The sequence below is a fragment of the Peromyscus californicus genome, unplaced genomic scaffold (genome assembly GCF_007827085.1).
Source record: "Peromyscus californicus insignis strain IS unplaced genomic scaffold, ASM782708v3 Scaffold_22__1_contigs__length_63687245, whole genome shotgun sequence".
Taxonomy (NCBI): domain Eukaryota; kingdom Metazoa; phylum Chordata; class Mammalia; order Rodentia; family Cricetidae; genus Peromyscus; species Peromyscus californicus.
The window spans coordinates 2,907,630-2,926,237 of NW_026294525.1; the positions used below are offsets into that span (position 1 = coordinate 2,907,630).

The 18,608-nt window shown below is 47.3% G+C and overlaps 1 protein-coding gene across 2 annotated transcripts in view; it reads right to left on the reverse strand.

Moving 5' to 3' along the window:
• Positions 1 to 18,608, reverse strand: part of Smoc2 (SPARC related modular calcium binding 2) — a 132,616-nt gene that overhangs the window by 70,233 nt on the left and 43,775 nt on the right. For both annotated transcript variants that reach the window (XM_052750754.1, XM_052750755.1), the window contains exons 2-4: positions 17,522 to 17,693; positions 5,035 to 5,141; positions 3,845 to 3,944 (exon numbers count right to left, since the gene is read on the reverse strand). In XM_052750754.1, coding sequence (XP_052606714.1) covers positions 3,845 to 3,944; positions 5,035 to 5,141; positions 17,522 to 17,693 — 379 coding nt within the window. The remainder of the gene's footprint in view (positions 1 to 3,844; positions 3,945 to 5,034; positions 5,142 to 17,521; positions 17,694 to 18,608) is intronic.

Genomic DNA, 18,608 nt, shown 5'->3' on the forward strand with positions numbered 1-18,608 from the left:
GCTGTAGAAGACCTGAGTTCTGTTCTAAGCACTCACAATAGGCAGCTCACAACTACCTGTAACTCCAATTCCAAGGGAACTGATGCCCTCCATCCTCTGCCGCCATCTGCAAACACATGCACATAAACACAAGGCATGCACATACACACATAAATAAAATAATAACCAATCTTTTAAGTCTTTGTATGAAGGGTCAGCCTGTGATGTCTTAAACCTGGGTAGGAATGAGCTCCCAGTCAGTGCTTAGGGTGGAGAGATGAGGTTAAAACCTGAAGTTCTTTCCAAATTACAGATTTAGCCAGATACAGACATTGGAGGAAAACTTCTTTGTTTTTAACATCTGAATCTATGCCAAGCCATGTCAGTCTTTTAAAAGGAAGAGAGAAGGTGCAGGAAGAGGGAGAAAAAAGAGGAGGAGGGAGGGATAGAATGAAAATAAAACCCCTGGAGAATAAACATGACCAGCTGAATGAACAACAGTCGTCTGGAGGCCCAGCTCCCTCCGGCACAGGACACCAGGATAGGAGAATGGATATTTTGCCGTTTTCCTTGGACATTCCTGGTGCCAGAGAGGATCTGCAAGCATTGTCTGCAAACCAGAAGCTCTAAGTCTGCTGGGTTCCATGAAGGACCTCAGTCTCCAGGCACCTGCTCTCAGGAGGGGAGACAGGACGTCACCTGGGACCAGCTTGGTACCTCTAAAAGCATCTTCTGTTTTCAACCTCCCCCCCCCCCCCCGCTTCACTACTCTTCCTTGAAGTAATCCCCCCACCACCCCCACAAGTCTTTCTCCAGTTCTCCCTCCCTCTTTCTTTACCTGCCTGTGGGCAGACATAATCCAAAAGGCATCAGGGTCAATAGCACTCAGGAATGAGGCCCTCTCCCATACCTGCCAACCTGTCCTTATTTATGAGAACCGCCCCTCTGTGGTACTTTTCTGGATTTTACTGGACAGAGCAAATGGTGTCCTGTATGTGCTGTAATGCTTGTTCACTGCTGGCCCAGCCTCCAGGCTATGCCAGTGTCTGCCAGGCTCCACTCACTGCTGGCTCCCTGTGGCCAGTGCTTGGCAATGACTGCAATAACAGTGAACAGTGAGTGAGCTTCTTGAAAAACAAGTCTAGACAGGAGCACTACAAGAGCCGGCCAAGCACTGTCCTGTGGTGAGACGGAGGCCACTGGCTCAGGAATGCCCACTGAGGAAAGAGACAGAATGGGAGGAACAGGTTAAAGGGACCTCTCCAGATGTCCCCTTCTGCCTGAGCCCTCTGCCCCTCACACTGAGATCTCCACCCAGGAATCAGGACAGGGAGGCCACTGGTTTATGGCCTACCTATGTGTTAGCACAAGCAGTGGCCATCAGGGGAGGTTGGCATGAAGGAAGCCAGTGAAGGAGACTGACTTTTTCAGAATCATAAAAAAAGGAATGAGGCCATTTCTATCCTGACCCCTCAAGACAACTGTGGATCAGCATCGAGAACGTAAACATAAAACGATCAAGGTGAATGGGATGTTAACTGTGATTGTCAGCTTGACTGGATCTGGAAGCAACCAAGACGTAAGCCATTCGAGGGAACCTGTGAGGGATTTTTTCTCTTTCTTTCTTTCTTTTTTTTTGATCAGGGTTTTTGAAGTGGGAAGATACATCCTAAATGTAGACATTGCCTTCCTATGGCAGTCAGATAAAAGGAGGCCTTTTTGCCTCATTGCCTTTCAGTTGCTGTGGCCACTGTTGCTACATTCCTTTGTCGATACCAGAACCCAGCCTCTAACATGTACTGAAGACCAGTGATAACCCAGGAATTCTCCAGGCTCTTGGCACCAGGTTGGAACTGTGGAGGAATCCAGCCTCATGGTCTGATCAGCTACTGAGTCCTGAAGACAGCCACTACTACACAACTATCTGTATCATATAATGCAAGCCAATCTGATAAATCTGTTTTGCTGTGTGTCTATCCTGTCAGTTCTGTCCCTTGTGGTCACTGCAGGACACCCTCCCTCCCAGGCTAGAGGTTTTGTCTGCTTGGAGTTGTAAATTCCCTGCCCTGTGCTGTGCTTTCTTGTGACTCCTCTGACTCACACAGATGTCAGCACCATGGCACCAGTGAGAGAGACAGGGGTGTATCTGTCTGCACGGCTGTTTATCCTGCTGGGAGTCTAGCACTCTGCAGTGTTTCATCCTACAGACACCAACAGACTGGCCCCGGGGTTTGGTTTCTGCAACCAGGACTGCTATAGGCCTCCCACATGTCTGCAGCACACAGCCGTGTTTCTCCAGGGTCCATCCCAGAAGGGAAGAGCTGGACCCTTAGTGACCGGCACACACACTGCCGTGGACGGTCCCTGGTTCTGTCCTTACCAGCTCGCCACAGAGTCCCCTGCTGTGTTTCTGTCTCCAGGCCTGTGTTCCAAGAGTCCCCCTGGGATTCTAAGACACAAGGACACCTTCTTCTAGGAAATGCCACTGCTTTGACACTTCGGAACTACCCAAGCACCACATACTAGTTTTTTAAACAAAGGGCCAGACTATTCTCTCATGTGCAATGTCAATGTAAACAATGCCAATGGAGCATCTGCACGCAGTCACACACCACTGAAAAGCTGGTACAGTCCATTCCAGAAGCAAAGGCTGTTCCATCTGCATGCAGCACCCCAGCAATCTTACACACCACTCTGAGGGAGCTCTTTCACAGAGAACTCAGCTTTCCTGACAACATGGCTAGGATCATGGAAGTCACCATGCGCTCTGCCTCCTCCCAGGAGGGCAGGTTCCATGCAAAGCACTACCACTGAGGTGCAAACTGAGCTACACGTGATGGGACTCACACCAAGGCCCACGGAACACTCTCTGTTTCTCCTTCCCATCTTTCCTCCACAAGTGTGTACAGGAACTATTCAATGTAAACATTAGCTTGTGAAAAAGAATTATCACTGTATAGGCTTCAATGGCAAAAACAGCTTTGAAAAATAAAACAAATGTATTTCCACACGACGCACATCACGTGGGTCTCAGAGATGGATGGTCATCTAAATACAGGATTTGTCACACGAGACTGAGGCCACAGAAATGAGCTCTGACCTGTGCCCAGTTCCTCTGCCTGGGTCACAATAACAAACAGAATCTCGGCTGGCCATGCCTGTCCTTAAATAGAAAACGAATCTGATGGTTAACTCCAAACACTAACATTTCAACCCTTAAAGGACAGACTTGTTTTATGTTGCTAGCCACTGATAGGTTTGCCTGTTTCCATATTATAGCCCAGAAACTTGGATGACAAGATCATTCAGCTTCATCAGACAGTCTCCCAGCAAGTTAGGCCCCGGCTGGAGATCGTTTCACATAAAAATGATCTGAATCATTTATAACCTTTTTTGGTAAAATATTAATGGAAAAGGGACCATTTTATAGACTGAGGCTGCCAGCCGCGTTACTTTCAGTACATCAAGCTCCCGTCTGAGTAATAAAATAGCACACATAAACGTCTGGAAACTGAACTGTGAGGAATGATCCACTTTCTCTTTGAAAAACCCACGTATATAAGAGCAGGACCTTTTTGCTTTCTTTGGCCAGAGAAAACAATGGGTCATTCAAGCTGGTGACTCGAGCCTCTGTGGATATATTTTCAAATGACTCAAGGCCAGTGTGTCCCTAGGGTGAGCTGTCCCCTGCCACAGCATGTAGACGAAAGTGCTTTCTTTTTTCCTTCAGGTCAACATGGAGTGATGTGTCCAGCCAGCTCACCCTGACTCTCTAAATGTCCTTTTGATTTGTGAGTAAATACAAGTGACATGACCAAGAGAAATGGAAAGTAATTTCTACGGAGCCAATGTTAGTCAGACCTACCAGGGCACCTGGGTGTCTTGTGGGCCACAGCAGTGCCACTGATGGGCCTTCCGTTTGGTGTAACACACCAACAGTAACCCGTGTAGCTGTGACACTGGACCTGCAGGAAAAAAAAGACAGGAAGGTGAGCTAACCACAGACAACTCTCCTGCAGAGTCACCTCAGAGGCCTTAGGACGGCTGAGAGGCTCAGGTGAAGCATTTGGCGACTCAGTGGAAGCTGTGTGCCGAGCTTCACCACAAGTGTGTGGAGAGAAAAAAGGAACCAGTGTACTTTACTGCATGGCAGTGAGAGCTGGGCCCTGCTGCAGAGACCCTCAAGCCCTCTCCTCACACATGGAGAGGCCAGGAGGTTTCCCAGCATCTCTCAGTGAGCCCGGGACTGACAGGTGCCCAGCAGTGAAGATGCATTTCTGCTGCACCTTCTGGGTTCCGCAGGGCCCAGTGTCTGACCTCCTGGTGACTACTGCATAGGCAACGTCCAGCAGTGCCAGCCCTTCCTCATGCCATCCCTTCCCCTCTCATCTCCTGATATCACATGACTATGCTGAGACAGGTGGACTCACTTCTCATGAGATCACAAGTGTTGTCGACAGAATGCTTTTACTGACCCCAGAACCTATGAATGACACCGGTGGCATGCTGCAGGCGGTTCTTTCTCTCTCTCTCTCTCTCTCTCTCTCTCTCTCTCTCTCTCTCTCTCTCTCTCTTTCTCTCTCTCTCTCTCTCTCACAGCACTGACTCTCCATCAGAACCAAGCTATTTTTGACACTGAGTTTGGCCAACGACACGACCATGGGCAAGCCATGACTTGATGCGGCAGCATCCAGCGGTGGACTCCGTGGGATGCCTGAGTCACGGGGCTCATGAATGAGCGAAGCTACAGCCAAAGCCAGAGCTCAGCCAGTTGACCAGGGCAGATGAGTCTCACTGAGAGAACTGCCCGTGCCATATTCATGCAGCACAAAGATGCACACATCACAGCTGTGGTGTGGACACCCGCCCCAGCCGGGGTCTGGAACCTTCTCTCACATACCTAGTTATGCTGTGAGGCTCCTGAGCCAGACACCTCAGAAACAAGGTGACTATTTCCCACCCAATGGCTCTGGCTCCTTCCCCTTCACCCTCCCCTCTCCCTGGTACCTCAGCCACACTGGCCCAGGCTCAGACGCTCCCAGCAGCATGAGTCACCTGACTATAAGTGCCGTCATCATTGCATTCTGGGATGAACACTTGCTGGAACTCCTTCCGGGCCTGCTCCTGGGTATACTTCCTCTCAGCCACACACCTGGACACATCTGTGGGAAGACAGGGCAGGAGGTGAAGACAACAGATGACATTCTAAGAGGCAAGCACAAGCTGTTGACAATGCTGCCGGCCGGGCTGGCAGGGACCACCTAGCACAGTGGTTGCCTCCCTCTTGGTCCCACAAGAGCTGGGAAGAGCATGTTCATTCCCCACGCTGTGTGGAAGGGAAATGGAGGCTGGGAACACTCCCAGAAATGTGTCTGTGGGAAGCAGGTAAGTCTGGCTTCCTGAAAACAGGATGCAGGCTCTGCCAGGCCCCTGAGAGGCATCCACATGTAGATGGGAGCCCAGAAGACACAGTTCAACTCAAATCACAGGTAACCAGCAGGTACTGGGCCCCTCACAGCGTGGGACCTCACATCCCACTGTAGCCCAACACCTGTCGGAGCTGAGGCCACCTTCAAAAGGAGTCAAGACTCATCTCTAGGATCTTAAAATATGTGCCAAACTATTAGGGAAACATGATGATAAAAAGCTAAACATCCCATAGCCCATACAAAAAAAAATGAGGATGTCACAGTGATTTATTTAGTGATAGGAAGCATGAGGACTCCAAGATCCAATGACTGGTAAAAACAGAAAAGTTCAAAAACATCTAAGAAGGCTTCACAAGGAGTTCAGTGGTAAAATGCCGCCTCGGTACATCAGGCCCTGGGCTCAATCTTCCACGTGAATACAGAAAGTACATTTAGGGCCAGAGAGATGGTTCCCTGGGCAAAGGCACATGTTGACAAACTTGTTGACCTACGTTCAATTCTCAGGACCCACAGAGTGGAAGGGAAAAACCAACTCTTACAAGTTGTCCTCTGACCTCCACTTGTGTACTGTGGCATGTGCGCATGCACGCACGCACACACACAAATAGATGGACGGATGGATGGATGGATGATGGAAAGACAGATATACATGAAAATAAATATAAATAAGGTAATGTAATTTAAAAAATTTAAAGTACATTTGATTTCCCTCTGGGGAAAAATGTATCTGTACATGTGAACAGAAGAGTTAAGTCCTCACAGAAGGAGAGAAAATGTTTGTCTGCTTGTTTGTTTGTTTGTTTGTTTGTTTTCTGTTGACCAGAACAGGACCTGGCAGGTGCCTGAGAACCACAGGTGAATTCCTGGCTCATTTCAGATGCCAGCAAGGAGGGTTCAGGGGTGGGTCTACCACTAACTGTGACCTGTCTCACGATGCTGCAGAGAGGGTCACAAGTCCTAAGAGGAAAATCCACTAAAACATTGTCAGATCTGCCGCCATGGGCTCCATGTGCTGTGCAGAGCACAGCAAGTCCCAGCTTCCTTCAGTCACCATCATATCACCACACTGAATTTAATCCTGGAGAAGGATCAGTTGCCAACATTCCTGTCTTGTGGTTGAAATGACCAGTGTCCAGCCTCTCACCTCCAAAAGACACCTCATCCTAAAGTGTCCATTCCTCTTCTCTCCACAGTTATTCCCGGGAGCTAAACCCTACACTGTCATTGTGGATACTGACCAGATGTATCAGCTTTAGCCCAGCAGTTCCGGGGACATGGGGGACTCTGTAGGAACTTCTCGGACAAAGCTTGCTGAGGGTGAGCCAGACTTTCTTGGGGCCTTTCCTGTGTTATTGGCACATCAGACACAGTGTGGTTGTCACAGACCTGCACATCTGAGAGGCACCCTCACCTGCTCTAGCCTCCAGCCATCTTGGCCTCTGGCCTGGCATCTGGTATTCCTAGAATATAGTTTAATTTTTAAATTGTGTGTGTGTGTGTGTGTGTGTGTGTGTGTGTGAGAGAGAGAGAGAGAGAGAGAGAGAGAGAGAGAGAGAGAGAGAGAGAGAGAATGTGTGTGTGTGCAAGAGAGACAGGAGAGAGAGAGAATGTGTGTCTGTGAGAGAGAGTATGTACGTGTGTGTGATAGAGTATGTATGTGTGAGAGAGTGTGTGTGTGAGAGAGACAGAGAGAGGAGAGACAGAGAATGTGTATGTGTGTGAGAAAGAGAGAGAATGTGTGTATGTGAGAAAGAGTGTGTGTGGGGAGAGAGAGAATTTGTGTATGAGAGAGAGAGAGAGAGAGAGAGAGAGAGAGAGAGAGAGAGAGACAGAGAGAGAGCATGTGTGTGATAGAGTATGTATGTGTGTGTAAGAGAATGTGTGTATGTGAGAGAAAGAGTGTGTGTGTAATAGAGTATGTATGTGTATATGAGAGAAAGAGTACATGTGAGAGAGACAGAGGCAGAGAGACAGAGACAGAGAGTATGTGTGAGACAGAGAGTATGTGTAAGAGAGACAGACAGACAGATGAGACAGGCTCTGGGGGGCACCTGTGCGTGTGCATGTAAAGGTCAGAGGTCCACATTCAGTGTCTTCTTCTGTCACTCTGTTTTGAAGCAGGATGTCTCACTGAACCTGGAGCTCACCCATTTGGCTAGACTGGCTGGCCAGCAAACTCTGCCTCCCCAAAGTGGGAATTTTAAGCATTTGCTGCTATTTCCAGCTTTTTATGTGGGTGCTGGAAATTGAGCTCAGGTCTTCATGACTCTGAGTTATCCCTTTACTGAATGAGCCATCTCTTTGGGCCAGCACTTGGTTTTAATGAAGTCTGCACTCACAGAGCAGAAACCATGGATTTGCTGGCTTATCCTTATTACTATTCCTTTAGACTAACTTGTGGCCTCTCTACCTAAAAGAAAAAATGATAAGAACTTTAGCTTGCAGGGTCTCAGCTAGGGAAAAGATGGAACCATAAGATATTCCTAATACTTGAGCCATCATGAAACATTCCAGAAGAGCATAATTTAAAAAAAAAAAAAAAAAAAAAAAAAAACAACTTGTGGGTTTCATCCTTGGCTTGAACATCTCTAAAGATTTTCTATCACCCCTGGTCAAGCCATCCCCTCACTTGAAATTCTGTATAATGGGATGCTCATTCCAAGTTCACGGCTGGCATGTCCCAGGCTAGTTTGTCATACGAGACGATGACGACAGCAGCAGAAAATCTGTAAGATCAATGTGTCAGATACCGACCACCCCTTGATGGCCAAGGCCAGCTGCCTGCCATGCCTCACTCCAGACATCTGCCGTCAAGTCTGTTCAAGGTCTCCACCAGGAAGATCCATCCTCCCGAGGCAGGATCTGCAGGGGATTTGCAGTCCGAAATGGCAACTTCTCCTTGTATTCTTCCGCTGACTCTAAACTAATAAGCTCCTGATGTGCACATCCACACAGGAATCAAAATCTCACACACCTTGAACATTATATTTTTCCAAACCTAAATTTTCAGTCAATTTTGAAGAACAGAATAGAAATACTCTTTTAGCAGAGTTTCATTTATTGGTGTTAAGTTTGCCTTACTGTTCCTATTCTTTATTCTTATAGAAAACGAACAACTCTCCTGTTCAGAGGCCTTGTGGAGGTTGTTTACTCTGGGCCTTTTGCTTCTTGTCTGAATATTAAATCCTCAAAACCCAAGCAAAACAAATATTACTGTGGTACCACTGAACGGTACATAAAAACTCCCCCTTCAGCCATTTTCCAGTTCAGGTCAGTGGCATTTACTGCATTCCTGACGGTGGGTGACCACAGCACTCTGCCGCCTCCATCCTCTGCGGCTCCAGGACATTGCTGTCACCCTGGAAAGAATCCCGGGTCCAGCCCAGACACCCTCCACCCCACCCCCTTTCTACTTCTACAGATTCGCCTGCTCTGGACATTTTGTATGGAGAACCTCATGCTGACCCTTCCTCACAGCAGACCCCAGCTGCATTGTGGACCAGGCGCCAGTGTTTCCTGATTTGTTCACCCAGCCGTCCACTGACAGACACTGGCTGATCCCGTCCTTCAGCACCATGTACATGCCGCCCTGAATATTTGCAGGTCAGCTCTGAGCGCCTGCTTTCTTGTCCTCTGGGTTCAGACATAGGGGTAGAACTGATGCAACACAGTTGACTTTGTCACTGATGGTAGAGCTGCTGAGACTTCCACATGGGCTGAATGGTGTCACGTCCCATTGACAGGACAGGGGTTATAATGCTGCACCTATGTATCTGCCAATACTTATCTCTTCTCTCCTTTTAAACTGCCCTAGCCATCTTAGTAAGCACCACTCTTGGTGCTTTTAAAACTATGGTTAATTTCTATGTCCTAGGGAAACTCAATTTAACTAGAAATCCCAATTTTAATGTTCTCACTAGGGCTGGAGAGATGGCTCAACAGTTAAGAGCACTAGCTGCTCTTCCAGAGGGCCCAAGGTCAGTTCTCAGTACCTATACTGGGTAGCTCACAACCATGTGTAACTCCAGCTCCAGGGGATCCAAAGCCCTCTTCTAGCTTCTATTGGTAGACACACAGACACACACAGACACAGACACAGACACAGACACACACACACACACACACACACACACACACACACACACACAGAAAGAGAGAGCATATACTCACATAGACACATACACATAAGAAAATTCAAATTAAATATATTTATTAATAATTTAATCACCTAACTGTATGTAATTTACTTTTTACTAGAACAGAGAAAATATCTTTGATGCAAATTTAATTGGACATTTTGGAGACCTTTTGGTCTGACCTGAAAGAGCCAAGACTTCACAAATAAGGCAGCAGGGCACCACTGAAAATATCCAGACAGAAGTTTCTGATAAATTGTTGATTAATACTAATCTATTTTGGAAACAACTTTTTCTTTCCAATCTCAATTGAAGAGTAAAATACTTTCCAGTGGGGTCACATGATTGAGTATAAATTTATATTAGCCCCAAAACCGTGGTGCTTGCTATGAAGAAGCAATGGACAGTGGTTTGCTCTGGTTATTTCTGCTATTTTTTAAAAAATATAGAAAGCAAATAATTTCCCTTCTTGCTCAAATCACTCAAAAGAGAATCAAGCAGCCATTGGAAGGGATGGCTCCTACCAAGGAATCTTAGTAAGAAAGAGTCTCAGATGAGCAGTCAGAGGGCACTACCAGAAAGCTTGTGTGAAGAAGCAGCTCGCGATCTCTGGGCACAGTGGGTGCCTCCTTCAGGGACCCCTGTTCGATGGGAGCAGGTAAAGACCAACGTTCCCAGGGCTCTGCTCACTCCCGCCATGCTGAGATGTTTGCATGCCAAACTACAGATAGCTTGTCTATGTCTGTCTTCACTTGCTTTCTATTGCTGTGATAAATATAGCAAGAGTAGCTTGAAAAGCAAAGGGTTTATTTCAATTATATTTCCATGTTACAGTCCAACATTGGAGGAAGCCAGGGTGGGAACTCAAGCAGGAACCTGGAAGAAGACACTCAAGCAGAGGCCATGAGGAATGCTGCTGACTGACTTGCTCCACATGGCTTGCTCAGCCTGCTTTCTTATAGAACTACCTGCCCAGGGGTGGCCCCACCCACCATGGGCTGTGCCTTCCCATAGCAATTATTAATCAAGAAAAATGTCCTCACAGGCTTGCCTACAGGCAATCTGATGGAGACATTTTCCCAACTAAGGTTCTTCTTCCCAGATAACTCTAGCTTATGTCAAATTGACAAAAACAAACAAACAAACAACTAAAACAAACCAGGACAGCCTCCAACATGTGTCTTATGAGGAACCAGCTCCTCTTGGGGGTGGGTAAATGCCTTGGTGCCTTCTAGCATGGGACAGGGCAAGCAGACCAGACTTGGAATTGGTGTGGCAGACAAGGTCGCAGGTCTGAGTCTACGGGCCACTCAGTTGTCATGGTTACTGCGATGGCCATGTGAACTCTCTAGGGTCAGGAGCAGTTTTTCACTGCTCTTCCCTGTGGCTCCATGTAGTGGCCACAGAAATGATAGACGAGGAGAGCCTGCCTTTGATGTTCACTGCCTCAAATAAAGGCAGACACTGTGTTCTTAAGCTGTAATACTTCACCCACTTGTAATTTAAGGCCAGACTGAAAAAAAAGAAAAAGAAAGACAATACTGTAATGACCTTTGGCTTGAAAACATACTTCCCATCCATACAATGGGATGCGGTGGTAGGAACCAGAGGCAGATCACTGTCATCTCTAGAAGCAGTCAGCTAAAACAGCGTGTCCTGCACTGATGATAGAAGAATGGTTAGTCCTTTTAACTTCATATGATAACAGGGAAAAAAATGTGATTATAGAACTAGAGGAACAGAGACAAAACTTTCATCCTAGATTCACAAAGTATAACATAAAGTATACAGACAGGAAGCACCACACACAATCTGCATTGCGAAGGGACATGAGGGTAAGCAGGGAGTATCTCCACCATGTGTTAAGGGGAGATGGTTTCTCCAGCGTGTGAACAGGGGGGTCTGACCATCACCGTCTCTGCCACAAGAAGCCACATCACTCCCAGCACATTAAAACGGACGGTGCAGCCCCAGGTTCCTCTGGGTGAGGGTTGCCTGCCAACGCTCCAGAGGGAGAGCCTGGCTGAGACTGCAGACCCGGGCTTCTGTTTCCCCATGGAAGCTGCACCCTGAGATTGCAGCGGAGCTTGAGCAAGCAGGGAAGGCTGCTTCCAACTTAGCATTCCAAAGCATTTGCTTGTGTTCCTGGCCATGGCTTGCCTGGGGAAGGGCTGAAGTTCCTGTGGTGACTTCTCAAGTCTATGAAGACACAGCAGTAATGGAGGCTAAGCATGGTGCAGGTGGGGCTGTAGGAAGAGACCAACGGGCAGGGCTGGGGAAACAGACGGAGCTGCTGTCTCAGAGGACTGTATACATCCTCGAGAACAAAGAAATGCAGGGAGGTGCCGGACAGAGCAGAGCCACAGACTCTCATGCACAGTCAGAAGCAAAGCTAAGCACACCTGTTCTTCTCATGCTGCACACACTGCACCCACACTTATACCTGCATGGTCACATGTGTACTTGCGCATGCTCACACTTGCACCTGTGTGCAGTCACACACTCACGCCTGTACGCATGCACACACGCATGTGCCCTCACCCCTGCACAGAGCTCTCACGGGCAGCTATTTTCCTCGGTGGAATGCAGGTCCACCCATCGCTGCAGCAGTTGGCAGGACCATTCAAGCTATTACCAGGGGTCAACACAGTCCCACACGAGGCTGCGTGCTTCCCAGCCTGCCCCAGTGTTTCCTTTACCATTCGCATGGGAGTGTCTTCAAAGGTGGAACCATGAGTGTGTATAGAAAAGGGGGTAAATGTTGGAGCTTGTGACCAAGTTTCTAGTTTGCTAGTTGCCCATCAGTAGAAGTATGTTAGAAGTATTTTAGAGAGAGGAAACCTTCAGATGGGGAGAACTCTTGGGGTTTGCCTGCTCTTACTGCTTGTCTCAGAGGGAGACAGATGTGTTCTCCACTCCACTGAGGAAGGATCCTGACTCCTGGACCTCTACAGCTCCAAGTCCTCTGTCTTGAGCGACTCATCACAGCTGGAGAGCTGAGCTTGGGTGGAGGCCTAATAATCAATTTTTAATCTGTTAGATAAGGCTGCTGAGGGTCCTGTGACCTGTCCTGTCAGTGAGAACTCTGAAAGTTCAGAGCAAGGACAACCTTTTATTCCTGTCATGGGGTCTGCCTGCAATCACCCTGTGAGCTTGGGCACCTTCCCAGGAGTCAGTGTTTATATCTCTCCTACGTCAAGAATCCCAGCACTGATGGGTGGTGGGCACTGACGGGTGGATCCCAGCACTGATGGGTGGACTGGGCTGACAACCAAGTATCTGCATCTCCCTCTCACCCCACATGAGTCTACTTCAAGCTCTTAGTCTAGAAACCTTCAAGGGAGCTGTTTTTCAGAAATCTATTATAGCTTTGTTCCCAGAAATCTCAAAATAATTCCAAGGCTTCCTAGCATGTGACCTTTTCCTTTATTTTCTTCTTTTATTTCCTTTTTTTTTTTTAAATTCAGTTCCAGAGATTTTGTTGAAAAGAAAAGCAGCCATCCATATTGGTCTCAGATCAAAAGAAAAATATTAATGTGTTTGCTGAGTTCTGAAAACACAAACTCCACAAATTTCTATGAAAACATGAGAAAAATCCATCAGTCTAAACCACTGTGATTCCAGTAAGGGTCAATGTCAAATCATGACATGAGACAAGTACAACATTTTAATTCCATTTAATTAAACATGGAATAAAATATTTTAATTGTTGTTTCCAAACTAGCACATGCAAACGAGACAGTCCCACAAATCTGTCACCCACAAAATATGTAAAAATGACCTCAAAATGCAGATGCCAGCTGTAGTGGGACTCTCTACTGCATGGCCAGCTTCCACACCAGCAGAACATAGGGAAACACTGGGTGGATATTATACTTTGTTAAGGGCAATAAAGGAAAACTTGATCTCCTGCCTCTTCATCTAGCTCAGGGGAGCGGGGCTCACATGGGTCTTGTGGAGTCCACAGCATTTGTTGTCTTTGAAAAAGGAGAGAAATTGAAAAAGGAGAGAAGTTGTCAGTCCTGGTACAATTCATCCTGTGGCAGCCAATGCTGTGCCTGGGTCTCATGGCGTCGGGTCCATTCCCACAAGCCATCTTTCCTATGGTTGACATACAAATCAGGAGATGTTATCTACTGGACTTTAGGGACCAGGTAAGCAATGCCTGGTGGTATAAGGCACCCTAGGCAAAGATCCCAGCCCCTGTGGTAATTCCTTACTCCTACTGCAAGCCAGGTCCTAGATGAAGGTGTACCCCAGCAGATGAAATTCACTCATCACAGACAGGAGCAAGTCAGAGCCTCTTGGGGTCTCAGCTACATCCTCGTAGGCCAGAGGCATGTGTTTCCCACCTGTCTTTAAGACTACATGTGTGAAGGCTACCATGTCCTCCAGCTCTGTATTTTCTGCCTGGGCTGGCTACAGCCCCACATAAACACAACTCAGAAAGCTGTTGGAGTCTGTGGTATTTTTATTGTAATCCTTTCTATTTAAGTTAACTTGCTTTGGAGAGGTGTCACGTTGGACTGCTTCTCCCCATTGTGTTTTTAGAGGTCTCAAGTGCATGATATAAAATTTCCTCCATGAAGGGATGAGAACTCCACCAAGAAAATTATCCAGGAACAGGAGGCTGCCTGTAAACAGAAATGACACAGGACACCCTGAGAGAATATCTTTGTCCCCTTCTAACACAGAAATCAAACTGTGACCAGAGCCAGTGAAAGTCCAAGTCCTGGGGAGATACCTCGCAGTAGGGACGGGAGAGCCTCCCACTGTCCTTTTGCCACCCTTGAGATCATGACGTCTCCCGGCCCTCATCACACTTGTCTCATTACTGGTCCTCAGAAACCATGGCAGCCGCTGCTCAATCTGACCACTTCCTCGTGGTCCATCAGCGGGATACCCCACTGGGGTCATCCAAGAGAATGTGGCAGGAAGCAGGAACAAAAGACGCCAGGGTTTGTGGAGCTGCGTGACCACCACCGCTGCCCACGGTGCTCATTTCTGAAAGCTAAGACCTCCTAGGCGATTGCTTCTAGAAGCTTCTGTCGGGATTATTTAAAAGAATTTTTCATTTGTTCCTCTTCTGTACATGTAGCTGAGATAGGAATAGCCAAAGCATAAAATTACATCTAAATATTCTTGAAATCTGTGTTTAGCACTCACTGCTCAGACAACCATGAGGGAAGAACATGAAGTCAGGTGTTGACTTGCTGTCATACCAAATGCCCACAGCTGCTGGCACAATGCCAGTAGGGAACCCATTAAACCCAAGGACACTGTTTCAGCCACGCTGTGTTTTCAGGTGAGCAAGAAGGCTTGGAAGAACAGTCTGTGGCTGGAATTACAAGGTAGAACAATACACATGACTCTTTGAATTTGAAAAGTAGTCCTAAAATAAGTATTTGATCTCTATACTAAGCAGACTCAGTCGCTGCTTAGTGGGAATTCACCAGTGATGCTTAAGTGTTGGAGCCCTGGGAGATGGGGTAGCACTCTGGGGTCTGGATTGGGATACAGCAGCAAGAGGCAGAGCCTAAATACAGCTCCACATCCTGACTCGGAGCACCACGCCTCTTCTTGGTGCCATATGCAGCATCCTGCCGTCATGAAACCCAGCCACCTCAGAAGAAGGTCTGGGGACAGGCTGGGTGGCCTTCATATCTGAACCCAACTGAAAACACAGTGTGAGACGTCTCAGCTCACAGAGAGGAGGCTGCTCACTCTCAGGTAACACTTCACTCTCAAGGGACTGACTGCAGGCTGGAATACAAAGGGTTCTCTGAGACTACAGAGCACTGTTCGAGGAGTCTTTGGGGGGCAGAAGGAAGCAGTGACTCTCCAAAATGGCCAACACTAAGCAAATGTCGAGACCCAGTGCAATGCTTGGTTTGAAAGAACCAGAGAGGTGTAGTGTCCATTAGAACAGAGCCACCCATGGCCCACCTGAACGTGCTGAGTGTGCGTGTGTGTGTGTGTGTGTGTGCGTGTGTGCGTGTGTGCGTGTGTGCGTGTGTGCGTGTGTGCGTGTGTGCGTGTGTGCGTGTGTGAGTGTGTGTGTGTGTGTGTGTGTGTGTGTGTGTGTGTGTGTGTGTGTACAAGTACATAAGCATGTATCCATGTGTACACCTGCATGCTGGTGGGGACATGAGATCACGTATACAGAAGTATGTGTGTGGCTACATGTGTGCTCCGCAATGAGTAAATATTAGATTTTTCTCATTCAAGCTTCCCCTGAGGAAATGAAAGTTAATATTCAGTTTACCACAAGCTGAGCGTCCAGAGACAAAGGGCAATGAGACAAAGCAATAATACGGAGTATGCAGCATCAGGTGGATGAGAGTCAATAAGCTATTTGGGTTTTTCGTTTTGTTTTCGCAATAAACAGGAGTGGATCGTGCTGGTCAGCAGTGGCACGCACCTTTAATCCCAGCACTCAGGAGGCAGGGGCAGGCAGATCTCTGAGTTTAAGGCCAGCCTGGTCTGTAGAGTGAGTTCTAGGACAGCCAGAGCTACACACAGAAACCTTGTCCCGGGGAAAAAAAAGTCATCTGCAAATGACATTGACATTTATCCTAACTGTTCTCTTCCCTCACAACCACTAAGAAGGCAGATGATCACCAACTGGGTTATTCTGTTTTCTGCAGTACTGAGTATTTTTGTTGTGATACTGGGTTTTTGTTTTGTTTTTGTTTTTATGAAACAGGGTCTCACCCTGCAGCCATATTGGCCTTGAACTCAAGGTGTGCTCCTCATCCTCCTAAGATAAGGATTATAAACGTGAACCACCATGACTAGCTTTGGTTCTGAGTACTGAACCCAGGGCTTCATGCTAGGCAAGCACACTACCACTGAGCTACCTCCCAGTCCTCTTTTCACCTACCATTTTATCTTGAGGCAGGGTCTCCCTAAATAGCCCAGGCAGGCCTCAACCTCAGGATTCTCCTGCCTCAGCTTCCCAGAGTGCTGGGATTGCAGGTGTGCTCTACCACACCTGACCAAAATGAAGACATTTGATCTTGTCAGTGGGAGAGCTCTCTGAGCGACAGGATAGTCTGTCTGCTTCACCTGTAACAAGGACCAGGGTCTGCCTGCCAGAACTGTGCACTGTGACAGAAAGAGTCAACAGTTTGGCAGCTTGGTTAACTGCAGGCAGAGGCATGGCCCTGGTGGCGGTTGATGTGGTTGGGCTGTTTAGATGGGAGGATTGTCAGGGTTAATGGCTCATCAACACAAATCTTCTCAAGGCCAGTTTAGTCTGTGTGGTCTTGTTTCCCAGAGATTCAGAGAAAGTAAATCCCCTTTGAAAGCACTGTGTGTGCTTGCCACTAAGCTGAACCCCTCATTACTGTGGGAAGCTTTTCCAGGCTTGCTCTAAGCCTTAACTCTGGACCTAGTTGCTAATCAGAAGGCTGGCAAGTCCGTGACAAGTCTACTCCAAACTGACTGACAGGACATGAACCCCACTCACTAAGAAAGAAGAGCTGATCATAATTTTAGAGGCACTTTGAGCGAAAAACAAATAAACAAACCCGAAGCACTTGTGATAAATTTGTTTTACAACAACATGAAACACTTATAGAGACCAATGGACAATTTGTAAAAATGACTGTTTTGTGGCTGGAAATAGTTCAGTTGGTGGAGTCCCTTGCCTAGCATGCAAAAGGCCCTGGTCCCAATCTGCAGCAGACATAAACCAGGTGTGGTTGTACCCAACTTTAATCCTAGTACTCTGGAGGTGGAAGTGCAAGGGTCAGAAGTTCAAGGCCAGCCTTTGTTACATAGCAAACTCAGGGCTAACCTGGGCTACATAAAGCTCTCAAAAAATATTACTTTGAAATTCATAAACGTTTCTCTTCATATGCTCTGAGAAGTAATTACCAATATGAAACTTTTGGGCTGTTAAGTGTGAGCAAATAAATCATTCATGCCCTCTCCACACAGGCCTGTCCCCCAGCCATGGCTCTCATTGATCACCTTTGCAATTCCCACGGTGGGCGATCTCCAGCTGCGGATCTTTACACTTGGCCCGCTGGAACTCACATCGGGACAGGAAGGTCCTCCCATCGGAGGCACATAGGGGCTTCTGAGAGGAGCTTGGGCAGTCCAGGCTGCAGTCTCTGTCTTTGTCTTGATCGACTCTCAAGAACTTGGGGAAGAGAAAGAAGCGAGAGAAATTTGAAGAACTCTGGTTGAGCAGAAGACAGTCCACTCCATAGGAGCACAGAGCAGTAGGAGAACAGACTCCAGAGAAATACAGCCACTCTGTGCTCACATCTGACAGAAACGTCAAGTGAATCGCTATCAAAATTGTAAGTCATCCATTTCACAAGTAGGCGATCTCTGGCCACAAGTCCAAATCCAAAGTCTGATGAGAAAATACCTTCAGCCCTTTATGAGTGGAAGGTGCTCTCCCACTCGCTTCCCCCTAGGAACCTGTAGACAGAGGAAGGGGCTCACTACTCTGCCATCCTCTTAAGAATGGTCAAACTCCCAGTGACCAGTCCCTTAATGAAAATTGAGTCCTTCCCCACCCATACTCCCTCAAGAAGCCATCAGTTGTGGAGAGATACACTTCGGCATCCTTATCATACTTCTTAAGAGTTCTCTTTGATGGCTTCCTGTCTAAGCTGTTACTTTTAGGAGAAGGATGGGTAGGGCTTGTCACAAGTTTCTGACTCTCTTTCTCAACTGTGAGTCTGCAGTCACTGAGACCACTGCAAAAGAGGTTCCTTGTCCTTTATAGGAGAGCACCAATCATGGACATCCACATTGGACTTGAGTTTTTTGTTTTGTTTTGTTTCTTCTTTTTTATTGAGTGGAGGGTCACAAGTGTGTGGGGGACAGACTTGGGAGGACTAGGAAGTGAATGTGACCAGGGTACATTATGTGAAACTCCCAAATAACCAATAAAAATACTATGTTGGGGTGGGGGGAGAATCTGTAGATGTCGTTGTTGCTGTTGTTTTAGCCCCTTTGCTAATTCACTCAAGGTCAATGTCTTCTCATACCTCTGGAAGTCACTAATGTCAGGAGTATGCCCTGCAGGAACTAGAAAGTCATC